The sequence below is a fragment of the Podarcis cretensis genome (genome assembly GCF_951804945.1).
Source record: "Podarcis cretensis genome assembly, chromosome: 11".
NCBI classification, from domain to species: Eukaryota; Metazoa; Chordata; class Lepidosauria; order Squamata; family Lacertidae; genus Podarcis; species Podarcis cretensis.
In genome coordinates, this window is record NC_137180.1 from 12,513,557 (window position 1) to 12,534,017 (window position 20,461).

Genomic DNA, 20,461 nt, shown 5'->3' on the forward strand with positions numbered 1-20,461 from the left:
AATCAGGCCTCCTTTGGACGCTATTAACACTCTCTTTAGTACTAATAAACAATGATTACCGTATTTTTCGCTCTATAACACGCACCCGACCATAGCACGCGCATAGTTTTTAGAGGAGGAAAATCCGCAGGCATGCCGCCTGTAGGCATTCCCTCCATAACACGCACAGACATTTCCCCTTACTTTCTAGGAGGAAAAAAGTGAGTGTTATGGTGCAAAAAATACGGTATTCTGTTCCTACATTCAACACATCGGAAGGTGTATATTGTAGGTGCAAGGGTGAAATTGAAGAAATTCAGTATTTAATATTGTTCTTAATACGAGGGGTGCTGTGGTCTAAACCACAGAGCCTAGGGCTTGCTGGTCAGAAGGTTGGCGGTTTGAATCCCCGCGACTGGGTGAACTCCCGTTGCTCAGTCCCTGCTCCTGCCCACCTAACAGTTCGAAGGCACATCAAAGTGCAAGTAGATAAATAGGTACCGCTCCGGCGGGAAGGTAAACGGCGTTTCCATGCGCTGCTCTGGTTCGCCAGATGCGGCTTAGTCATGCTGGCCACATGACCCGGAAGCTGTCTGCGGACAAACGCCGGCTCCCTCGTCCAGTAAAGCGAGATGAGAGCGCAACCCCAGAGCCGTCTGTGACTGGACCTAACGGTCAGGCAGTGGCGTAGCGTGGGTTGTCAGCACCCGGGGCAAGGCAAGTAATTTGCGCCCCCTAAACCGTGGATTTGCGCCCCCTAACCCATGGATTTGTGCCCCCTAACCCTAACCCCCAGATGTTGCGCCCGGTGCGGCCGGGGCCCCCCCTGCACCCCCCGCGCTACGCCACTGCGGTCAGGGGTACCTTTACCTTTCACAGTATTAAAGTAATATTAATATAGTGTTCAGTACTATAATATCTCATGAAAGAGTGACCAAAGTAAGAAACAAAACAATGAAGATTTTTGTGGCACCTTAAAAGCCTATATATATACAGTATATAATATGGTGTAACCTTTTGTGGACTGGAGTCCAATTCATCAGATGGAGTGGACTCTGGCTCGTGCAGACTTATGCCATAATAAATTTGTCAGCCTTTAAGGTGCCAAAAGACTGTTGTCATTGCTGCAACAAACTGGCATAGCTTCCCATCTGGAAATGGTTCTAATGAATCAATACCTCTCTAATGGCCATTTCTCATTATAGACTGTAGTTGAATATGTGCTCTGTCCTGGATTTAAAAAGACAGGGAGGAAGCAAAAGAGATGGGATGGAAAATTCTAAAAACATAAAGCACCATCCGGCAGGAATTTCCCTCCATAAACCCCCATTAAACTGGAAAACGGAATAGCAATTGTTTATTGTTACGTACTTTACTGTTCAAAAGCCAACAAGAATGCTATGCTTTGGCTGTAAACTCAGAAAAACAGCAACTGACACGGCATTGAAATGTTTTCAGATTAGATTAATTTTTTGTCTACTGTTTTTTTTGTAATTGTTTATATTAGGGTTTTCGGTACTGTGATACAATGTAAAAACAAACAAACCAAAAACAGATACAGTCATACCTCAGGTTACAGAGGTTGTATTTTTTTGAGTTACGGACCCACCGAAACCCGGAAGTACCGGAACGGGTTACTTCCAGATTTCGGTGGTAGCGCATGCACAGAAGCACTAAATTGCGCTTTGCACATGCGCATAAGTGCTGAATCACAACCCACACATGCGCAGATGCGGCACTGCGGGTTGCAAACGTGCCTCCCGCACGGATCACATTCGCAACCTGAGCGTCCACTGTATAAAGTAAGACAAAAGAAACAAATAAGTACTGGAAAGAGGATTACGTATGAATATAGAGACAATTGACTCGTGTGGAAAATACATATATATCATTGAATAGGAATGAGAGGATGGAAAACGTGAAGAAGGGAGGCAGAAAATCAAGTAAGAATGTCTTATAGCTTAAACTACAATGGTACCTCGGGTTACAAACTTAATTCGTTCCAGAGGTCCGTTCTTAACCTGAAATCATTCTTAACCTGAGGCACGCTTTCGCTAATGGGGCGTCCTGCTGCAGCAGCGTCACCAACACATGATTTCCATTCTCATCCTGGGGCAAAGTTCGTAACCCAAGGTACTGCTTCCAGGTTAGTGGAGTCTGTAACCCAAAGCATTTGTAACCTGAAGCATTTGTAACCTGAAGCGTTTGTAACCCAAGGTACCACTGTATATGCTTTTACTCTTCTCCTGTGAGGTCATCTAATTACATCAACTTGCCAGCTGAGTCCCAAAGCTATGAACATCATTCTGCCACTGAAACATCTACGTAGGACCAGTCACAATGGTCTCACCATGGACCCAATACCACAGTTCCTAGTTTTTCATTGGATCTGTTACTGACACCTTGTTCCTGCCCTGATGCAGTTGCACCAACAACCTGCAAACTCTTTAAAACAGGTGCCCAGTAAAGAGGTAACACACTGGCAAAACACTATCAGATTTTGTTGCATGGCATCAGAAGCCATTTCGGCACAGGAAACGTTGATGCAACGATTTCCCCTCTGTTGCTTATCAAGGACATTTAGGGGCAACGCTTGTGGTAAACTGGGCTTGGAGGACAAATGGTACTCTTTAATGGATGAGTTCAATTCCAGAAATGACTTCTTTAAAAAAAATCAATCCCCACAGTGCACACATTTTGATTCCCTGCCTCCCCCAGTGCATTAGAGCTTTTTTTTCTTTTTTGTTGGCATTTTGCAATGCTTCTGATCAACCCTTTGTCTGTTTGGTTCTTTTAAATAAATATAGCTTTTAACTAATTGGGTCATTGCTCAGATCACTGCTCCAGGGAGCACAGTCCGGCAGCTCAAGAGCACAGGCCAGCACTGATGCCACGTCAAATCCGTATCCAGCCTTGGAATCACAGGGCAGCCTTGGACAGGATGAAGCCTTGGAGGAGCGAAGCAAAAACAGGCCCAAGAGAAAAAATGCAAAAAGCAATATGTGTAGTAAAGAATTATTGCTGTAACAGCCAAAGCTAAAGGAAGGGATACCAGAACTGATTTGATTAGCACAGCAGAGAAAGGAAATGGTTTTACTGAACGCTGCAGCAGAAACGGATGTGTGTGTTTTTATTTTTAAAAAATGAAACAAATTTGTACTTAAATATTGTACTTCACCTACCACAAGATAATACCAAGGGGGGGGGGACAAGTTCCCATACAGAAACACCAGGATGCATTGTTTTATACGCTGTGCATAGATCCCTCAGAAACCAGGACATATTTTTGAATTCTACTGCGTGGGTATGAGTCAGTGTGTGTTATTTTAGGCTCTCCTTTAAATAGCACAAAAACTGTTTGCAATTAATTGCCTGATCGATGTCTGAGGCGGTAACGTGTAGCACTGCACTTCAAACACTTCTTAAGAATGCACTATAAATAAGTGATAGCAAAACCATAATAGCAACTATTGGACAATGGTTGCGATGTAAAAGAGACGAGGGAAGAGAGAAGTAAGCCCGTGCAATATTCATTTGTGCATCAGTTCAAAGTACAGTAGTTCGGATCTCGTGTCCAGGTCACTTAAGGAAGTTGGGGGTAGACTTGGACCAATTGACCTACCTTATGAGAACTGTAGCAAAAATTAACCAAAGAGACAATCTGCAAAACCATCTGTGTAGAAGTGACAAATAAATGGTTTGCAGTAACAACTATTCCTATCCCTCTTTGCAAAGCCTTGAAAAGCCTCTCTAGAGAGTGGGGAAGCCTTCTGAGCCCTATGGAACGAGGTGCAGGGGATATTGGAGATGCTGGAAATTGCCTGAAATTGGTTGGAGGATCACCCAGCTATCATTTCTGTAAATCCTTAGCAAAAGAAACAGCGACAATGATTTAAATCGCATCATCAGTCTATAAATTGCTTTACAAAGAAACAGGTATCGTATTGTTGTTTTCAGAAAGACACACCTTCAAGCAGCTTACAGTCTAATCACAAACAGCAAGAGGAAACATTGGGGGTGAATGGAAAGAATTATAGGCGCAATTGTATTAAATTATTCTGCCTGGTCACACACAGAGGTTGCTATTTGTTTTTGCTGTAGCAGTTTCCTGCGATGTGGGGTGGAAAATTTTCTGCTGAAAAATGTCCAGGGCTAGATTCCCACCCACACCCCACACTCCGCTTAGTAACAACGGATGTGTGCCAGCTGTAAATACACTATTAGGCAAGCTTGGTAGTTTTGAAGTTTTTGACCTTGTTTACTAAATACAAGTAAAATAAACATGCCGAACACTCCCTGGTGTTCTCTGCTGATTCTGATGCAAACTGACCAATTTCCTATGCAAATTTGCCTTATTTCCTAGTAAACCCGCCACGAAACCCACAGGATAGAAACCAGCAGCAAAAGATCAAACAAATATAAGAAACTCACAGCTGTACGAAAAGTTTCAGATCTTAAACAGCAAGGAGGCAACCCCATAATCACATTTGACTGGATTTAACCGTCCAGGGGTCATTTACCTTCACCTTTACCTTTGGTGATTATAATTTAAAAGCACACTACCTGCTGGAGATGCTATATCTTGTTACCGTCACCACTGATAGCCTTTCTCTCCATGAATCTGTCTAATCCCTATTTTAAAGCGTACCAAGTTGGTGTGCAAGAGCACATGGAAATGTATTCCATATTAACTCTGCTCTCTGTGAAGTGTATATATCTTCCACTGTTCAACTTCATTGGGTGACCCTAACTTCTATGATGAGGAGGAGGAGGAGGAGGAGGAAGGAAGAAAACCACTTCTCTGTCCATTTTCTCCACACTGTGCATAGTTGTATGTATAGACCTCTATCATGGTCCCCCTTGCTCAACTTTTTTCTAAACTACATAGCCCCAAACATCATCGTCATCATTTTAAATATTTGTAAAATTTGTACTGTCCTTCATCCGAAGATCACAGGGTGGTTCACAACAGAAAAATACAAAATGAGAATACAAAATACATAACAAAACAAAAACAAACCAGTAAACCCTCCCCAAACACATTAAAAAAGCTATAGAATGTTAACCAACTGAACACCTGGTTGTAGAGAAATGTTTTCACCTTGCACCTAAAGATATGTAATGAAGGAGCCAGGCGAGACTCCCTGGGGAGAGCATTCCACAGACATAAGGTAATTGTTCCACCCCTTGATCTTTTTAACTGCCTTTTACTGCTCTTGTTCATCTCTTTTTGATATCCAGTAAAGAAGGCTGGACACAGTACTCCAAGTGTAATTGCACCGTAATGGCATTATAATATTGGTTGTTTTATTTTTGATCCTTTTTCTAATATTTTCTAACATTGAATTTGCCCTTTTTGCAGCAACAGTTCACTAGGTTGATACAGTCATACCTTAGGATAAATGTGCTTCAAGTGAAGTATTTTCGGGTTGCGCTCTGTGGCGACCCAGAAGTAACGGAGCGCGTTACTTCCAGGTTTCACTGTGTGTGCATGCACAGACGGTCAAAATGACATCACGTGCATGCGCGGAAGTGGTGAAACATGACCCGCGCAAACCCGCGGACGCGGGTTGCGTTCACTTCAGGATGCAAACGGGGCTCCGGAACGGATCCCGTTCGCATCCCGAGGTACCACTGTATCTTCTTTCAGCTACTCTCCAAACCCCAGAGATCCCTTTCCTGGTAATTCAACACAGGCTCAGGTCCCAACAGCATATAGGAAATTTTGAACTTTTGCCCTAATACATTACACATGCTTTTGCTGAACTGCATTTGCTACTTTAATGCCCATTCCCCAAGTTTGGAGAGATGCCTTTTGTTATGTTTTAACTACCTTGAATAGTTTGGCATCACGAGTCCTCTGCAAACTTGGCCACCTCGCTTTTTAAAAATTGGAACTACATTTATCAGTTTCCTGTCCTCAGGCACAGAGATCAATCTTAGAGACAAGCTACATTTTTGTTGTTGTTAGAAGATGAGCAAGATATATATGGATCCAGTGATTTGTTAAATTTAAGTTTCTCAATAAGGCATATTCCTTCATCTCTTATTACCAGTATTTGTCTCAGTTCTTCAAGCCTCTTCCTGAAAATATCAGTTATCTGCCCTGTCTTCTTCTGTAGCAAAGAAAGACACAAAGAATACATTCAGATTCTCTGCAATCTCCTTATTCTCCTTTATCACAGCTTTAACTCACTTGTTGTCCGATGGTTCACCTGCCTACCTAGACACTTCCCTACTCAATTACATTAGTCAAGAAACAGCGTTTCGAATGCATTATAAACATACAACGCCAGATGGTGCTGGAGAGCAAAAAAAATCTAAGCAATTTTCCATACGTTTTTTTCTTTCATTATAGTGATTTAATTTCCGATGTATTTATAGCGGGGTGGGGGGGTTTCCTGTGTGTAGATCCATCCCTCATGTATTTATTCATTTATCTGTTTTTTTAAAAATGTTGGTCTTCATGTTTTAAGCAATATGTTCCTCAAATCCTCTCCCCCATCCCTTATTGTCTGCTTGGGCCAATTTGCCCAAAGTTTGTGTTTGTGATCTAGTTGAGATTCCGGCATTGCAGGAGTTGGACTAGATGGCCCTTGGGGTTCCTTCCACCTCTTCAATTCTATGATTCTATGATTTGGGCAAGACATTGATTTTCTGAAGGAAGCCTCCATTCCCAAAATAGCTTCCTTGACTCTGCTGGTGTCCTCTTGGACTGCAGAGCAGGGCTGGGGAGAAATTCAACTCAGTTCATACCTAAAAATGAATCTACCTAATTCCTGCTTTCTGAAACAAGACATAAATCGAAAACAGTTAATAAACAATAAATTGAAAGTCACACTTCCTTGCATGTTGCAGTATACGTCTCCAGTCAAGTAATGTATATAAAAGTGCATATACTAATGTAAGGTGTGCACAAAAATGCACATAGTCCTGAAAACAGCATACAAAAAGGCATTACAAAGAAGGGAAATTTACTTTGCAAAAATGTGTACGTTAGGCAAAAATTGCACTAAAATCCCAATGAATTTTTATGTGGAGATATATATATATATAGGCAAACTGATATGGAAATGTGGAGAAGTGAATTTCAGGTCTAAGAAACCAAAAGAAACTGAAATAGACTGATTCAATCATCCCTCCTGGAGAGCACATTTCCTAATCTGCACAGGTACACATTCAACCTGAGCTTTTATTATTATGATTTTGAATAACCCCATCCCCAATACTTTATGGAGAGCATTGGTTTAAAGAGGTTTAAAGACTCTCAATGCAAATCTTTAAAAATGTACCGTAATATAAACACCGACAACTGGGAAACACTGGCCTGCGAGCGCTCCAGTTGGAGAACAGCCTTTACCAAAGGTGTCATGGACTTTGAAGAAGCACAAACTCAGGACAAGAAATGTGCTAAGAGGAAGGCACGCTTGGCAAACCCTCACCATGACCAACTCCCTCCTGGAAACCAACGTCCCCACTGTGGAAGGACGTGTGGATCCAGAATTGACCTCCACAGTCACTTACGGACTTACTGTTAAGACCATGTTCATGGAAGACAATCTAATTTGGCCACAAGTGATCGCCAAAAAAGAAGAAGACTTTATGTGGCCCTCTAGCCATTCTTTTCAGCTTCCATTTTACTAATCCCTTCATTGTGAGGAAGCTGCCACTTTTGAAGTCAAACGCAAATTCCTTGGAAATTGTCCACTTACATCTATATTGAATTTAGTAGCACAGTGACCATGGGTGGTTCAACAATACCTACATCTCACAATACAGAGCAATACAGAGGATTAAGTCCATGTTCATGTCCAACAACTTTTATGGTGAGCCAAGACTATCTTCCAGGGACGCAGGTGGCGCTGTGGGTTAAAGCCTCAGCGCCTAGGACTTGCCGATCGTAAGGTCGGCGGTTCGAATCCCTGCGGCGGGGTGCGCTCCCGCTGCTCGGTCCCAGTGCCTGCCAACCTAGCAGTTCGAAAGCACCTCCGGGTGCAAGTAGATAAATAGGGACCGCTTACCAGCGGGAAGGTAAACGGCGTTTCCGTGTGCGGCTCTGGCTCGCCAGATGCAGCTTTGTCACGCTGGCCACGTGACCCGGAAGTGTCTCCGGACAGCGCTGGCCCCCGGCCTCTTGAGTGAGATGGGCGCACAACCCCAGAGTCTGTCAAGACTGGCCTGTACGGGCAGGGGTACCTTTACCTTTACCTAAGACTATCTTCCACAACCGACTGTGAGAAGATGCAAGTCAAAGAAAATTTATAAATAGTCACTGGTAGTGATAGGAAAATCTGTTACTTTTGGTTCTTCTCAGTTTCTCATTTTTCCAATCTTAACTTCAGATCTTCACATTTCCATAACAGTTTGTGATTTCTTTTTTTTAAAAAAAAGGCTTCATGAAAATTCATCAGCATTTTAGTGTGAATTTCTCCTAAATGCTGTTGTGCTTGCAACCTAAAATGTGTCCATTTAAATGGATAATTATTTGGCCTCTGTTTTGTGCAACGGTTCTGTCATTGCTAATGTGCGTAACATTACTCACAGAGAACATTTCTAGTGATGCTCAGTAGGGTTAACATACATGTTTAGCATCCAATTAACATATTCATGCCACTTTAAAAAAAATATGTGTCATAATCAGAGATAGTGGTAATGAGAGATACTCTGCTTCAGTTCAAACTCAGCCCGGATGCTAATTTTTAACAATTATCATTGCAAACCAGGTATTGTAATTTTTCTACATCTTCTCCAGTATGGTTCATAATATATGCTAATATGCATCTCTCTCCTTTGAATTTGCCTTCAACATGATACCGTGCATCAGAAGTGGTATAATGTCTCAACAATGTGTCAGGCTTTTTAAAACCTTGGTTCTTAATAATTATATATTCCAGCTTCAGGCTGCAAGCCTATGTAGTTATGTGATTATTTATTTTGTCTGTTGACTGATTGATGTAGGGCTTTTTTTTAATCCCACTTTTCTTTAATTAAAACACAAACATCTTAGAAGACACACCAGGACCACTGAAATCAGCAAGATTTCACTTAACTGTGTAGTGATCTGCAGGTAACTTGTTTTAAAATATCTCTAATCATTTACACTAAAAGAAAGAACTAAAGCAGGAAGTTATACACACACACACACACACACACACACACACACAAACAGTGCTTTTTTCTAAAACAAATGTTTAGGGGTACTCTCATTTTGACTCAAGAAAATCACCATTTTATAGTTCAAATTGGGGAAAATAAATACAGTAAATGGACAAAAGTACACAGATTTACAAAATGTTTAGGGGTATGTGTACCCCTGCGTACCCCACAGAAAAAAGCATTGTGTGCATGTGTGTGTGTGTGCATTGCACACACATGCGCGCGCACACACACAAACATAGATAGATAGATAAGATGCCAAGCTAATTTTTATCCATTTTTCATTTAAAAGAAAGATTTGTCTCATACAATATGTGTGATTAGAAAAGTCTTAACTGCAGCTCAGGTCCAGTCACAGGGAACCTCACACATAACAATTGGTAGCAAACCTCCATTTTCATTATAAAGTACGTCCAACTTGTATAATCTGGTCTGCACGAGCACCGGGATGTGGGTGTATGTTCAAATGAGGATTTTCATTTTCATTGACTAGGTGCCTAAAAGGTTGATTCCACGAGTGGATTTCTCTTGTTCCATTTTCCCCGTTTGTGTGTTCAGACCCAGAAACCTCCCCCCCTAAATAAATTCACACTTGACTCAAATTTTGGTTTTGGTTTTTGGCAGAATTTAGGCCACAACTTTATTGATTACAGAAAGTGACTGGTTGCATAGGCTCTGGTTCAACTAGCTCCCTGCACCCTTGCAGGTAGCACTGACCCAGGGTTCCAGGATAGGTCAGTCAAGGGTGAACATCTGGATAAGCGGAAAGCCAGGAACAGGCTATCTCTGCCACCCAAATGCCCCCCTGGACTCAGGCACGGGCACAACCCCCTCACAGTGGTTAACCAAACCATCGAGTCTCTGGATTCCTTTAATGGAATACCCTTCACATAGGGATGGCGAGAGCGTTCTCCCATCCCTATCACCTGCACCAGAACCTATCCGCAACCTTACAAGTTGTGAGGATTTGCTACACAGCAGGCGAAACCCAAATGGCAACAGCCAATCAGCCAAGTGGGGAAAAGTCCTGCCGGGCCCCTGTCCCAACGACAGATGACACACAACGGCATAGCAAGGTCAAGCACAAAGCCCTAAAAATAGGGAGAGGTGGGCAGGTGGTCCAAATGAACGTGCCGAAAGAGGAAGCTCCGGGTCATGTGCATGGGTATAAATAGGTCCTTTGAACCATTTGGACTGCGTCCCATTGGCCAGATTGCACCCAGCAACAAGGGACCTACCAATCGGGTGTTGTGGCTGCCCAAATGTACCCACCCACAATGCAGGGTGTCGGTTTCCAGGTCTCACTGCAATACGTATCTTCTTGAAGGGAGGACCCGATATACACCATATGAACTAGCCTCTTGCATTGCATGGTGAATTTTGAATGTCTGCTCAGAAAATTCTAGAATTGCTTTGGTTCCTCTTCCCACTGAATTGTCGGGAACTAGTGTGTCGAACTACTCATTTATCAAAAAATGGTCCATTTTGCTCTGTATTGTTAGCGCTGACTTGGATGCTGTTAGCAGACCCTGGAAATGAATCAGTAGATATTGGAAACGAAGGAAGATTTTTCCCAAGAAATTAGAAAGCCAACAGTGTAAAAGCTCTTATCATTTCACGGAATCAAAGGCTTGAAGGAGAACTGGAAGGGTCACGAGGTTCAGCTTCCCCTCTTTATTTGTTCTATACCTGGAACATCTGCACATCACATTTTCCCTTTACCAAATAACATTCTTTCACAGAACATAAATGTGAACTACTGAGATTGTCCAAGGCCTAATTCCTCCCATTTGCCACCTTTTAAACCCCAGCCTCCAGTCTCCACCCCCCAAAGAACCACACACACAATATTCAGCAACAATGCCAAGACAAGAATTTCTATCAATTTTCTATTTCCTTGGTGGAATTTACTTCGCAGACCAACTGAAGTCAAGCTATCTATGACTCCTAACAGTTAATGCCAAAGAAACAATACTGTTTCAGCCAACAACATATTATGGTTACCTTGTTACCACACTGGTATGACTACATCTATCCTTGAAAATAGGGGAATGACATTTGTATTTTTAAGCTTTCCACTTTAAATTGTTTTGCAAGGAACATAAAGCTCTCATACATCACCATCCAAAATCAAATACTAAACAGTATAACTATCTGTCAAAATGTTTTAAAAGCCAGGGGAATATGACCAAAGCGACTAAAAACTTTTAGAGAATGACCACATTTTTAATCTACTATGATTATGTCTATAAATAAAGCATGGCGGACGAGACGGGCGAGGAATTATGAAAGCGTAGTTGATTAGGACGGAACCTCGAGTTGAATTCTCACCATTTCTATTGTTGATAAGAGTTTGCCATCTATTTGGCAAAATTCATATCTTTCTGAAAGGAGCCACCAAAAGTACTTGTAGTTTTTATGTCACCTGTAAAATTATAGCTGTGTTGATAGTTAATAATGAACTGCCCTTTCAGAGTACCCTGCCTATGTGCCGGTTTTGAAATTTTGATTGGACGTAATCTCTAAAATACAAAAATGTTTTTAACGTAAGAACTTCTATTCTCATGCGAGTGAATGCAGCACTTATAGATGAAGAGTCAGATATAATTAAGAGAAGGTATAACCTAAGAAGAATGGCTTTCGTTAGGTGCTTTATGATCAGTAAATGAGCAATACAAAGATTTTGTCCATCCATGGCGTCATGCCTATTAGCTGGTATTTTATATATATATATATGTCATCATGACATGACTTACATTTAACAGTTTATATATCACTGGAATCAGTGTTGTGATGTATTTATATTTCTTGCTTTCTTCTTAGTTCTCAAGTGATCCTGTAATAATCCCTAAGCCCTTGTGTTCACATCGTCTGTCTATCGACAGTGGCCTGGTCCCCATCACCCTTTTCGAGGTGCTATAAGTGCTATAAGCTATGCATGCTTAGAACTGACACTAACCACAGCTGGGTGAGAGCCATCCTCTCAAAGGTACTATTACCAGGGTTTGTTTTCTCAGCCAAAGCTCACAGGAGCTCAGTTCTGGCACCTCTTAGGTGAATGCCATTGCCATTCTACGAGAAGAAGGAAGAAGTTCATGGTGAGCTCTGGCACCTCTTTTTCTAGAAAATGACTACTACCGCACTGGCTACTACCACTGGCAATAGTATCTTGCCAACCATAAAGCACAATATTGCACAAGTTTCTGGAATCAGGTGGATTTTGTGGGCAACAAAATACTTATGAGATTAACAGAGAACAGCTAGTCTGAGGTACAGTGTCAACTTACATGCCTCCCTCATTGTCAAATAGCATACAGTATGTTCTGAAAGGTAGCGATGAAGATCTTATTTTACCTCATGTGCTGTGGTCATTTTAATATGGAAGAGGAGAACATCGCCCTTTTTGGAGATGCTTCTTAATGAACCCACTTGTTGTAATTACCATTGTCAAACAATCCCCACACCTCTCATGTCTGCCAAAAGCACGCAGTCAAGACAGATATTTAACAAGATATTTAATACAAAATTACAACCAGTGGGACTAAGGTTAAAGGTTTGCACATTATAGCACTACTTGGGATACTGTCGCTTTCCCCTTAGAAATCAATAGAGCTATCATGAATCTCTCTCTCTCTCTCTCTCTCTCTCTCTCTCTCTGTCTGTCTGTCTCTCCATATCTATAAAATTTTTGCTTAGTCCTTTAGGATACAACAAATCGATGTTGCTGAAAATCAGTACAGTTACACAGCAAAGAATTTATTGTTTGACAGAGTGATTTTTCAACCAGGTAACGGAGCACACATTGAAATCTCTAGTTGCTACAAAGTAAGCCATCAGTCTCACCATAATGCCTTACATTCTACCTGGTTAGAGTACACTTTTAAGAACACTGAAATATGTCTCAGCCATATTGGCCTAGAAATACCCTGGGATTTTTGCTCTGCACCTAAACTATCAGCGTGCTGAAAAGAAATACTGTTAAAAGTGGCTGAAAGGCTGTTATGTAAAACAAGACCGCATTTTATCTGCACCAATTGGAAAAAGAATATTCAGGTTTGCAAAATATGACAAATACTGCAAGCTGTGGCATTTTCTCCACCAAAAACCCCAAACCACACACATACACATACACTTGCAAATGAAACAGACACACACACACACTGAAGATATTTCATGCTTGAAATATGGCAAAGGATAAGCACAGGTTCAATATGCATAAACTCTTGCTTCTTCTATTAAACCCGACATATGAAAAATCATTATGCACAATAAATTTGCCCTATTCTGGGGGAGAGGGAAACCGAAGACTTTTGCTTTAGAAATATTCCTTTCCCACTGTTTTAAATCATGTTAACTGCCAACGAGTCAGCATGCACGCTTCCTTAATTAAAACAAATTAATGTGGATTTCTGACAACGTCTTTCTGCTTTTAACAATCTTTGCAGTGCTTCCAGAAATGAAATGTGCCAAGGGAAAACCTTCCAGCCTGCCTACCTGGCTGCTGAAATAAGAAAAAGATTCCCCACCACCACCACCCTCCAATTGATAAAAACAATAGAATGGAAAATAAAACAGACCAACCTTCACAATGTACGTCACTCCAGGTCCCAGGATCTTCTCGTTCGAATGCAGCCACCCTTGGGAGACTTTGCTGGCAACGTTGCTCCCTTGATTCCAGTCTTCGCCTCCCAGGTTCATTTCCTCTGACCATGTTTTTTTCCCTGTGTTCATCTTGCTCTTGTCCTGCTGAGAAGACGGAGTGGCAGAGGCAAGGTTACATGTGTTGTCTGAAGCCTCTGCTGCCGAGCTCCCCTGCAACTTGGAGGCAGCAAGCTCCTTCACTGCAGATGAGAGGTTCTTGATGCCCGAAAGGCTGCCTGAATGGGAGAATTTCAGGTGGGACACTTTGTGCATGAGAGTGCAAATGGTGGTGGGTCCATCTTGGTCCTTCTGGAGAACCTCAGGAGAGACCAGGTACGGCGACGGTGTTGACGTTGGACCAATTGATGAGACCTTGCTGTTCATGGACAAGTTATGGATAAGATCGTCAACCGATGTCACCGAATCATTCCTGAAGCGGTTATATTTGGTACGTTGAAGCATTCCCTTCTATCACGGACCTTGCATATGTTCTGACAAACCAGGGAACTCCTGTGCTAACATAGCAAGTGATCCAGAATATCAGCGATGGCTAGTGAACATTTGGCAATGGGGCAAGATAATAAATTTTTTTAAGTTGCTAAGATTTTTTTTCAAGGGATTTTTGCTTAAGGTTCCATGGTCAAGCTGGGTGCAGCGATAGTTTTCTGTGCAAGAGAACGATCCCAGTCCTGCTCAGAGCTGCCAAGTCTCTCACAGCAGAAGCATGACTCACACAAATAAGAAGGACCCTTTTCAACAAAAGGCTCAGTGAACGCTGCAAATCACTTCCTGTAGGGGGAAAAATCCACCCACTTACAGCACACTACCACCAATCAATTCTCAAATTTCCTTTTCCTCTCTTAAACAGATTCTCCCCCATCTTTCCTTCCTACCCCATTTCTGCAACCAGAGGTGAGTGCCTGCAATAGTTCCAAGTATAACTGCGTTAACCTCCCCACCACCACCTGAACTACTTTTTCATTTTAATTTTTTCCCCTTCTTTCCTGTTCTGATGACTTTATACAGCATGCCTTAGTTAGGCAGGAATAAAGTAACAATTTCATGAATAACGTTCAGGCAAACCCACCAGCATACAAATACCTGGAAAGGCTTCCATAATACACAGGAGGATTTCAAATTCTGTGTGGGTTGAGAAATTTATATGGTAAATAATCTAGTCTTTTCCTTTCAGGTAAGCATTAAAACTGTGCTGCTCTTTACCATAATTGCCACATTGCAGTTTTTCTTTAAAAACTGTGATGCCATTATGCTTTTGCTTTTTTCATTTCCAAGAGGAAAAATATCTTTGGGAGGGTTTTTAATGCAGCATTATACTGAAAACTTTTGGCTGGCCAAAAAATGCACCCACCCGTGTGTTTGGTGGGGGGGTGAGTGTGGCAGTGGCAAGAGGCTTCTGAAACAAGGTTGCTTTCTCTCTCACAATTTAATGCAAAGGAGATCTTAACTTTACCTCTCGATACTAAATTTAAATCTTGAAAGCTAAGAAATACAAGAGGATTATTCAAGAGTACTTAAGGCAATGAGCTGATGCCTCACTTTCAAAAATGAACATGAATACAAAAGGAAATGCTTCAATTCAGTCATAAAACACACTTACTTGAAAAGATCCTCAACTCACACACCAAATCCCCTGATTTGTTGCAGGCATGCAAAATTTAACATTAGTCTGACAGCCCAATATTAACCGTACACTGAAGGACTGAGGTTTGTTTAAGCAGTGTATGGATTTCAGTTACTTATGCTGCAAGAAAACAGATTCAGAATGGCACCGCAACTTTTTGAAAAGCAAATAAATAAAACTGCAACATGCAAGTCAACAAATTTCCCAGAGGGTAGCCCACACTCCTTTTTCGTACTAAAGGCTTAAGTACGGAAAATGCATCAACGCAGTAGCATGCTTCACTGCACGTATTTTATGAGAAGAATTCATGATACAGAAATGAAGGCAGCACCTCTGATCCCAGTAGCGATGAATGAAAATGTCCTATTCATTGTAAAAGCAGGTTTCTAGTGATCTGCAGAGTAGCTTTTCAGCACACTGCAAACCTGCTACAACATCCAAACTGCATTCATTCCACACACCCCCCCACTCCGCCCCAGCTTCCTCCTGCTACCCTAGCAACAGCAAATATACATCGTATAGATCATTTCTGGTCTTGTGTTCAGCAAAAAGCCGGAATCTCTGTCATTCAGAAATGATTCCCTTCATTAGAAGTAGATTTTAAAAAAAAAAAAACCTGGAAAATGTGAATGAAATTCTCTGTATATCTGAATGAAAGAGCTGGCTAGCATAGCAGCATTTCTGTGAATGAAGCCGGCCTTGCAGCCTCTGCCAGGCAATCCCTTGGATGCTATGTATCTCAGCCAATAAGAAACAGTCTGGATGACTCATTCAACAAAGACTCTCTAAATAGTGGAATCTTCCATTTCACTCACAGGTAGAATTTATATATACATATACACCAACTTCAAAAGATATAAACATGACCTTCAAATCAAAAATACACACTTGTTTACAGAAGGTATTTCAAGTGATTTTTATTTTGTTTTATTTTTTACAATGTGTATTTGTACTGTTTGGGTGGTGATGTGTTTCACCCCTCAAATAGTCATTCAGTTGGTTTAGGCATCCTGAGGATAGGAACGTGATCATACATACTTAGATGCCTATGAATTCACATGGCCAGGTACACTGGGCAAATTCGGTCATGGGTCAGCTCCCTTGTAAAGAGAAGCTAGAATTTTGGTACTTTTCAATTTAGGGACAAAAGGGGGTTAAGGACAAAAGTGATGTTAATAAAAGGATGCTTGGTGTTGAGATAATGGATAGAGAGAAGTTATTCTCCCTCTCTCATAATATTAGAACCTGGGTCATTCAGTCAAAATGACTGGTCCAAGAGTCGAGGCAGATAAAAGGAAATATTCTACATGGTTCATTGTTAACTTATAGCATTCAATGTTTTGAAGGCAAGTACAGGGGAACCTGGGATGCGGGTGGCGCTGTGGGTTAAACCACAGAGCCTAGGACTTGCCGATCGGAAGGTCGGCGGTTCGAATCCCCGAGATGGAGTGAGCTCCCGTTGCTCGGTCCCTACTCCTGCCAACCTAGCAGTTCAAAAGCACGTCAAAGTGCAAGTAGATAAATAGGTACCACTCTGGTGGGAAGGTAAACAGCATTTCCATGCGCTGTTCTGGTTCGCCAGAAGTGGCTTAGTCATGCTGGCCACATGACCCGGAAACTGTACGCTGGCTCCCATGGCCAATAAAGTGAGATGAGCGACGCAACCTCAGAGTCGGCCATGACTGGACATAATGGTCGGGGTCCTTTACCTTACAGTGGGTAACCTAGGGTTGCAAATGTGATCCGTGTGGGAGGCACGATCGCAACCCGCAGCATTCACAACCTGTAGTGCTGCGTCTGCGCATGTGTGTGACGTGATTTGGCGCTTCTGTGTGATTCAGTGCCGAAACCCGGAAGTAACCCGTTCCGGTACTTCCGGGTTTCAGCGTGTCCATAACCTGAAAATGCGTAACCTGAAGTGTCTGTAACCCGAGGTACCACTGTAGTTTAGATTGCTTTAAAGTCTGGGATAGCTCACTCGGTAGAGCATGAGACTCTTAATATCAGGGCCATAGGTTTGAGTCCCACGTTGGGCAAAAGATTTCTGCACTGCAGGGAATCGGACTAAGTTACCCTCATGGTCCTTTCCAGCTGTAAAAGGTAAAGGTAAAGGTACCCCTGCCCGTACGGGCCAGTCTTGACAGACTCTGGGGTTGTGCGCCCATCTCACTTAAGAGGCCAGGGGCCAGCGCTGTCCGGAGACACTTCCGGGTCACGTGGCCAGCGTGACATCGCTGCTCTGGCCAGAGCCAGAGCCAGAGCCAGAGCCGCACACGGAAACGCCGTTTACCTTCCCGCTGGTAAGCGGTCCCTATTTATCTACTTGCACCCGGAGGTGCTTTCGAACTGCTAGGTTGGCAGGCGCTGGGACCGAGCAGCGGGAGCACACCCCGCCGCGGGGATTCGAACCGCCGACCTTTTGATCGGCAAGTCCTAGGCGCTGAGGCTTTAACCTTTAGCGCCACCTGCGTCCCTCCCTTCCAGCTGTACAATTCTATTATTCTGAAGTGGCATTAGAGACATTTATGGAGAATGTGGATGAGCAATCTGAAGTTTACAGCATGTTGTTCCTTGAAGGAGAACTACAGTGGTACCTCAGGTTACATACGCTTCAGGTTACATTCGCTTCAGGTAACAGACTCCGCTAACCCAGAAATAGTACCTCAGGTTAAGAACTTTGCTTCAGGATGAGAACAGAAATCGCGCAGCGCCGGTGGCACGGCAGCAGCGGGAGACCCCCATTAGCTAAAGTGGTGCTTCAGGTTAAGAACAGTTTCAGGTTAAGAAAGGACCTCCGGAACGAATTAAGTACGTAACTAGAGGTACCACTGTACTTGAAAATGATTTACAGATGGTATTTAACTCCAAGTAGAGTTGCTAAGATGTATAAGACTGAATCAGATAAGTGCTGGAGATGCGATAAGATTGAGGGTACTTTCTTTCATATGTAGTGGACCTGTAAAAAAGTAAAAGTGTATTGGGAAATAATTTATAATGAATTGTGTGTGTGGGGGGGGGGGGATGTTTAAAAGCACTTTTCCAAAACAAGAAACAAAAAAACCAAAAAAACACACCAGTCTTTTTCGTTGAAAATTTCAGATGGAAATTTCCAGGTGTCAAAAAAGGTTACTTATATATGCCACTACAGCGGCCTGTGTTTTGTTATCCCCAAAATGGAAAATGAGCGACTAAAGAAGAATAGCAACTTAAACTGATGGAATATGTGCAGCTTGCAGACCTAACTTAAAGAATAAGAGAACAAGAAGAACATACGTTTAAAGAAGATTGGGAAATGTTTATTGAATATATGGGGGGGGGGAATTGTGTACACTTGAAACAATTGGTAGCATTAAGATAAATTCAACAGTGTAAATAAGTTTTGATGGATGTAATAATGGAATACTGAATGGTTTTATTTATATAAAATATGCAGGGATTTACCTTATGCAAAATGAACCATGGAAAGAGAAGAACGAAGTTGCTGATATTTTAAGATTGTTGAAATGAATACTCTAAATTGTAAAACAGAAAAATTAATAAAAAATTATAGGGGGGAAAGAAAGAGATTTTTGGAGAATATGGCTGTTAGTAAGGATGGCTATATGCCAGTATGTCTGTGAATACCAACTGCAACAGTGGGAAATGGTCACTGGCCTTAAGAGGCATCTGATGAGCCTTTGATCTGATTCTACTGGGGTCTTCTGATGTTCCTATGCCTGATACTACTAACAGAGAGCATGGCACAAACGCTCAACACATGCATCCTTGTTCAGGGACCGGAGCAGAGAGATGCAGCTGTTTTACTTGCTCTGAATGTACTGAGGCACAATGTAGCCTCGTGATCTGGAAGCAATGTGTGTATAGAGTTTCTTTTCCTGCCACCTCAAATCATGTTGGAGCCACAAGGTGGAGTCTGGCCTGAAGCTCAGGCTTACTGGAACACACAGGGAAAAGGGCCAGGTCAGAATTTTTCCATCTGGCAAATTGACACTGGCCATTTGGTTTTCGCCTACCACATAGCAATCGTCGCAACTTTGTAAGGTTTGGCGGTTAGGCATTGGTATGACTCGGTTTGGGAGAGGGGAGTTGTGGCCATCACCTGCCCCTCCATGTTGAAGAGTATTCCTTTAAAGGGATCCAGGGGTGTGGATCTTGTCTGAAGCCCATGGAGGGGCTGGGGCCATGCCAGTATACCTCAGTCCAGTATACCTAAAGGAGTATCTCTACCCCCATTGTTCAGCCCAGACACCGAGGTCCAGTGCTGAGGGCGTTTTGGTGGTTCCCTCGTTGTGAGAATCCAAGTTACAGGGAACCAGGCAGAGGGCCTTCTTGGTAGTGGCACCCGCCCTCCCACCAGATGTCAAAGAGAAAAACAACTACCAGACTTTTAGAAGACATCTGAAGGCAGCCCTGTTTAGGGAAGCTTTTAATGTTTAATAGATTTTTGTATTTTAATATTCTGTTGGAAGCCACCCAGAGTGGCTGAGGAAACCCAGCCAGATGAGCGGGGTATAAATAATAAATAATAAATTGTTGTTGTTGTTGTTGTTGTTATTATTATTATTATTATTATATCAGGAACCATGGGGGAACTCGAGTCGATGTGCATCAGCGGGGCTCCCCCTATTGGTGGTTTACCCTTACAGGACTCCCTGCAGGAGTAAGATACAGTCTGTTCAATTTCCAGTGCCTAAGCCAATACCACTCACATTCTGTAATATTAAAGTTCTGGCCTAAATTTTGCCCATTAACCATTAACCTAATATACTGTGTACTTGTGTCATTATTCTTCACGTGGTTGGGGGGGCTTGGGGTCTTGACATGCAAGTGGTCCCCACTGGAGGAGTGGTATGGCCCTAGCCCCCATCCGGGCATGGATAGGATCCACTCTTTCTGGAGCCTTTGAACAGGATACAATCACCCCTCCAACCAAGACTAAACTTACCCAATGCCTATCTGCCTTACACAAACACACACAAAATGAAATATTTTACAGAGAGTGGTTTTTTTTTTATGGTGGGTCCTTTGTAGTCCAGAGAAAGA

At 42.4% G+C, this 20,461-nt stretch overlaps 1 protein-coding gene across 2 annotated transcripts in view; it reads right to left on the minus strand.

Annotated features, from left to right (window-relative positions):
• Window positions 1-15,875, minus strand: part of SHC3 (SHC adaptor protein 3) — a 55,941-nt gene extending 40,066 nt beyond the window's left edge. The window contains exons 1-2 of one of the 2 annotated variants that reach the window (XM_079995546.1): window positions 15,750-15,875; window positions 13,717-14,565 (exon numbers count right to left, since the gene is read on the minus strand). In XM_079995546.1, coding sequence (XP_079851672.1) covers window positions 13,717-14,238 — 522 coding nt within the window. In that variant the 5' untranslated portion in view covers window positions 14,239-14,565; window positions 15,750-15,875. The remainder of the gene's footprint in view (window positions 1-13,716; window positions 14,566-15,749) is intronic. The other variant, XM_079995547.1, reaches the window with a different exon arrangement.
• Between the last annotated feature and the right edge of the window lie 4,586 nt (window positions 15,876-20,461).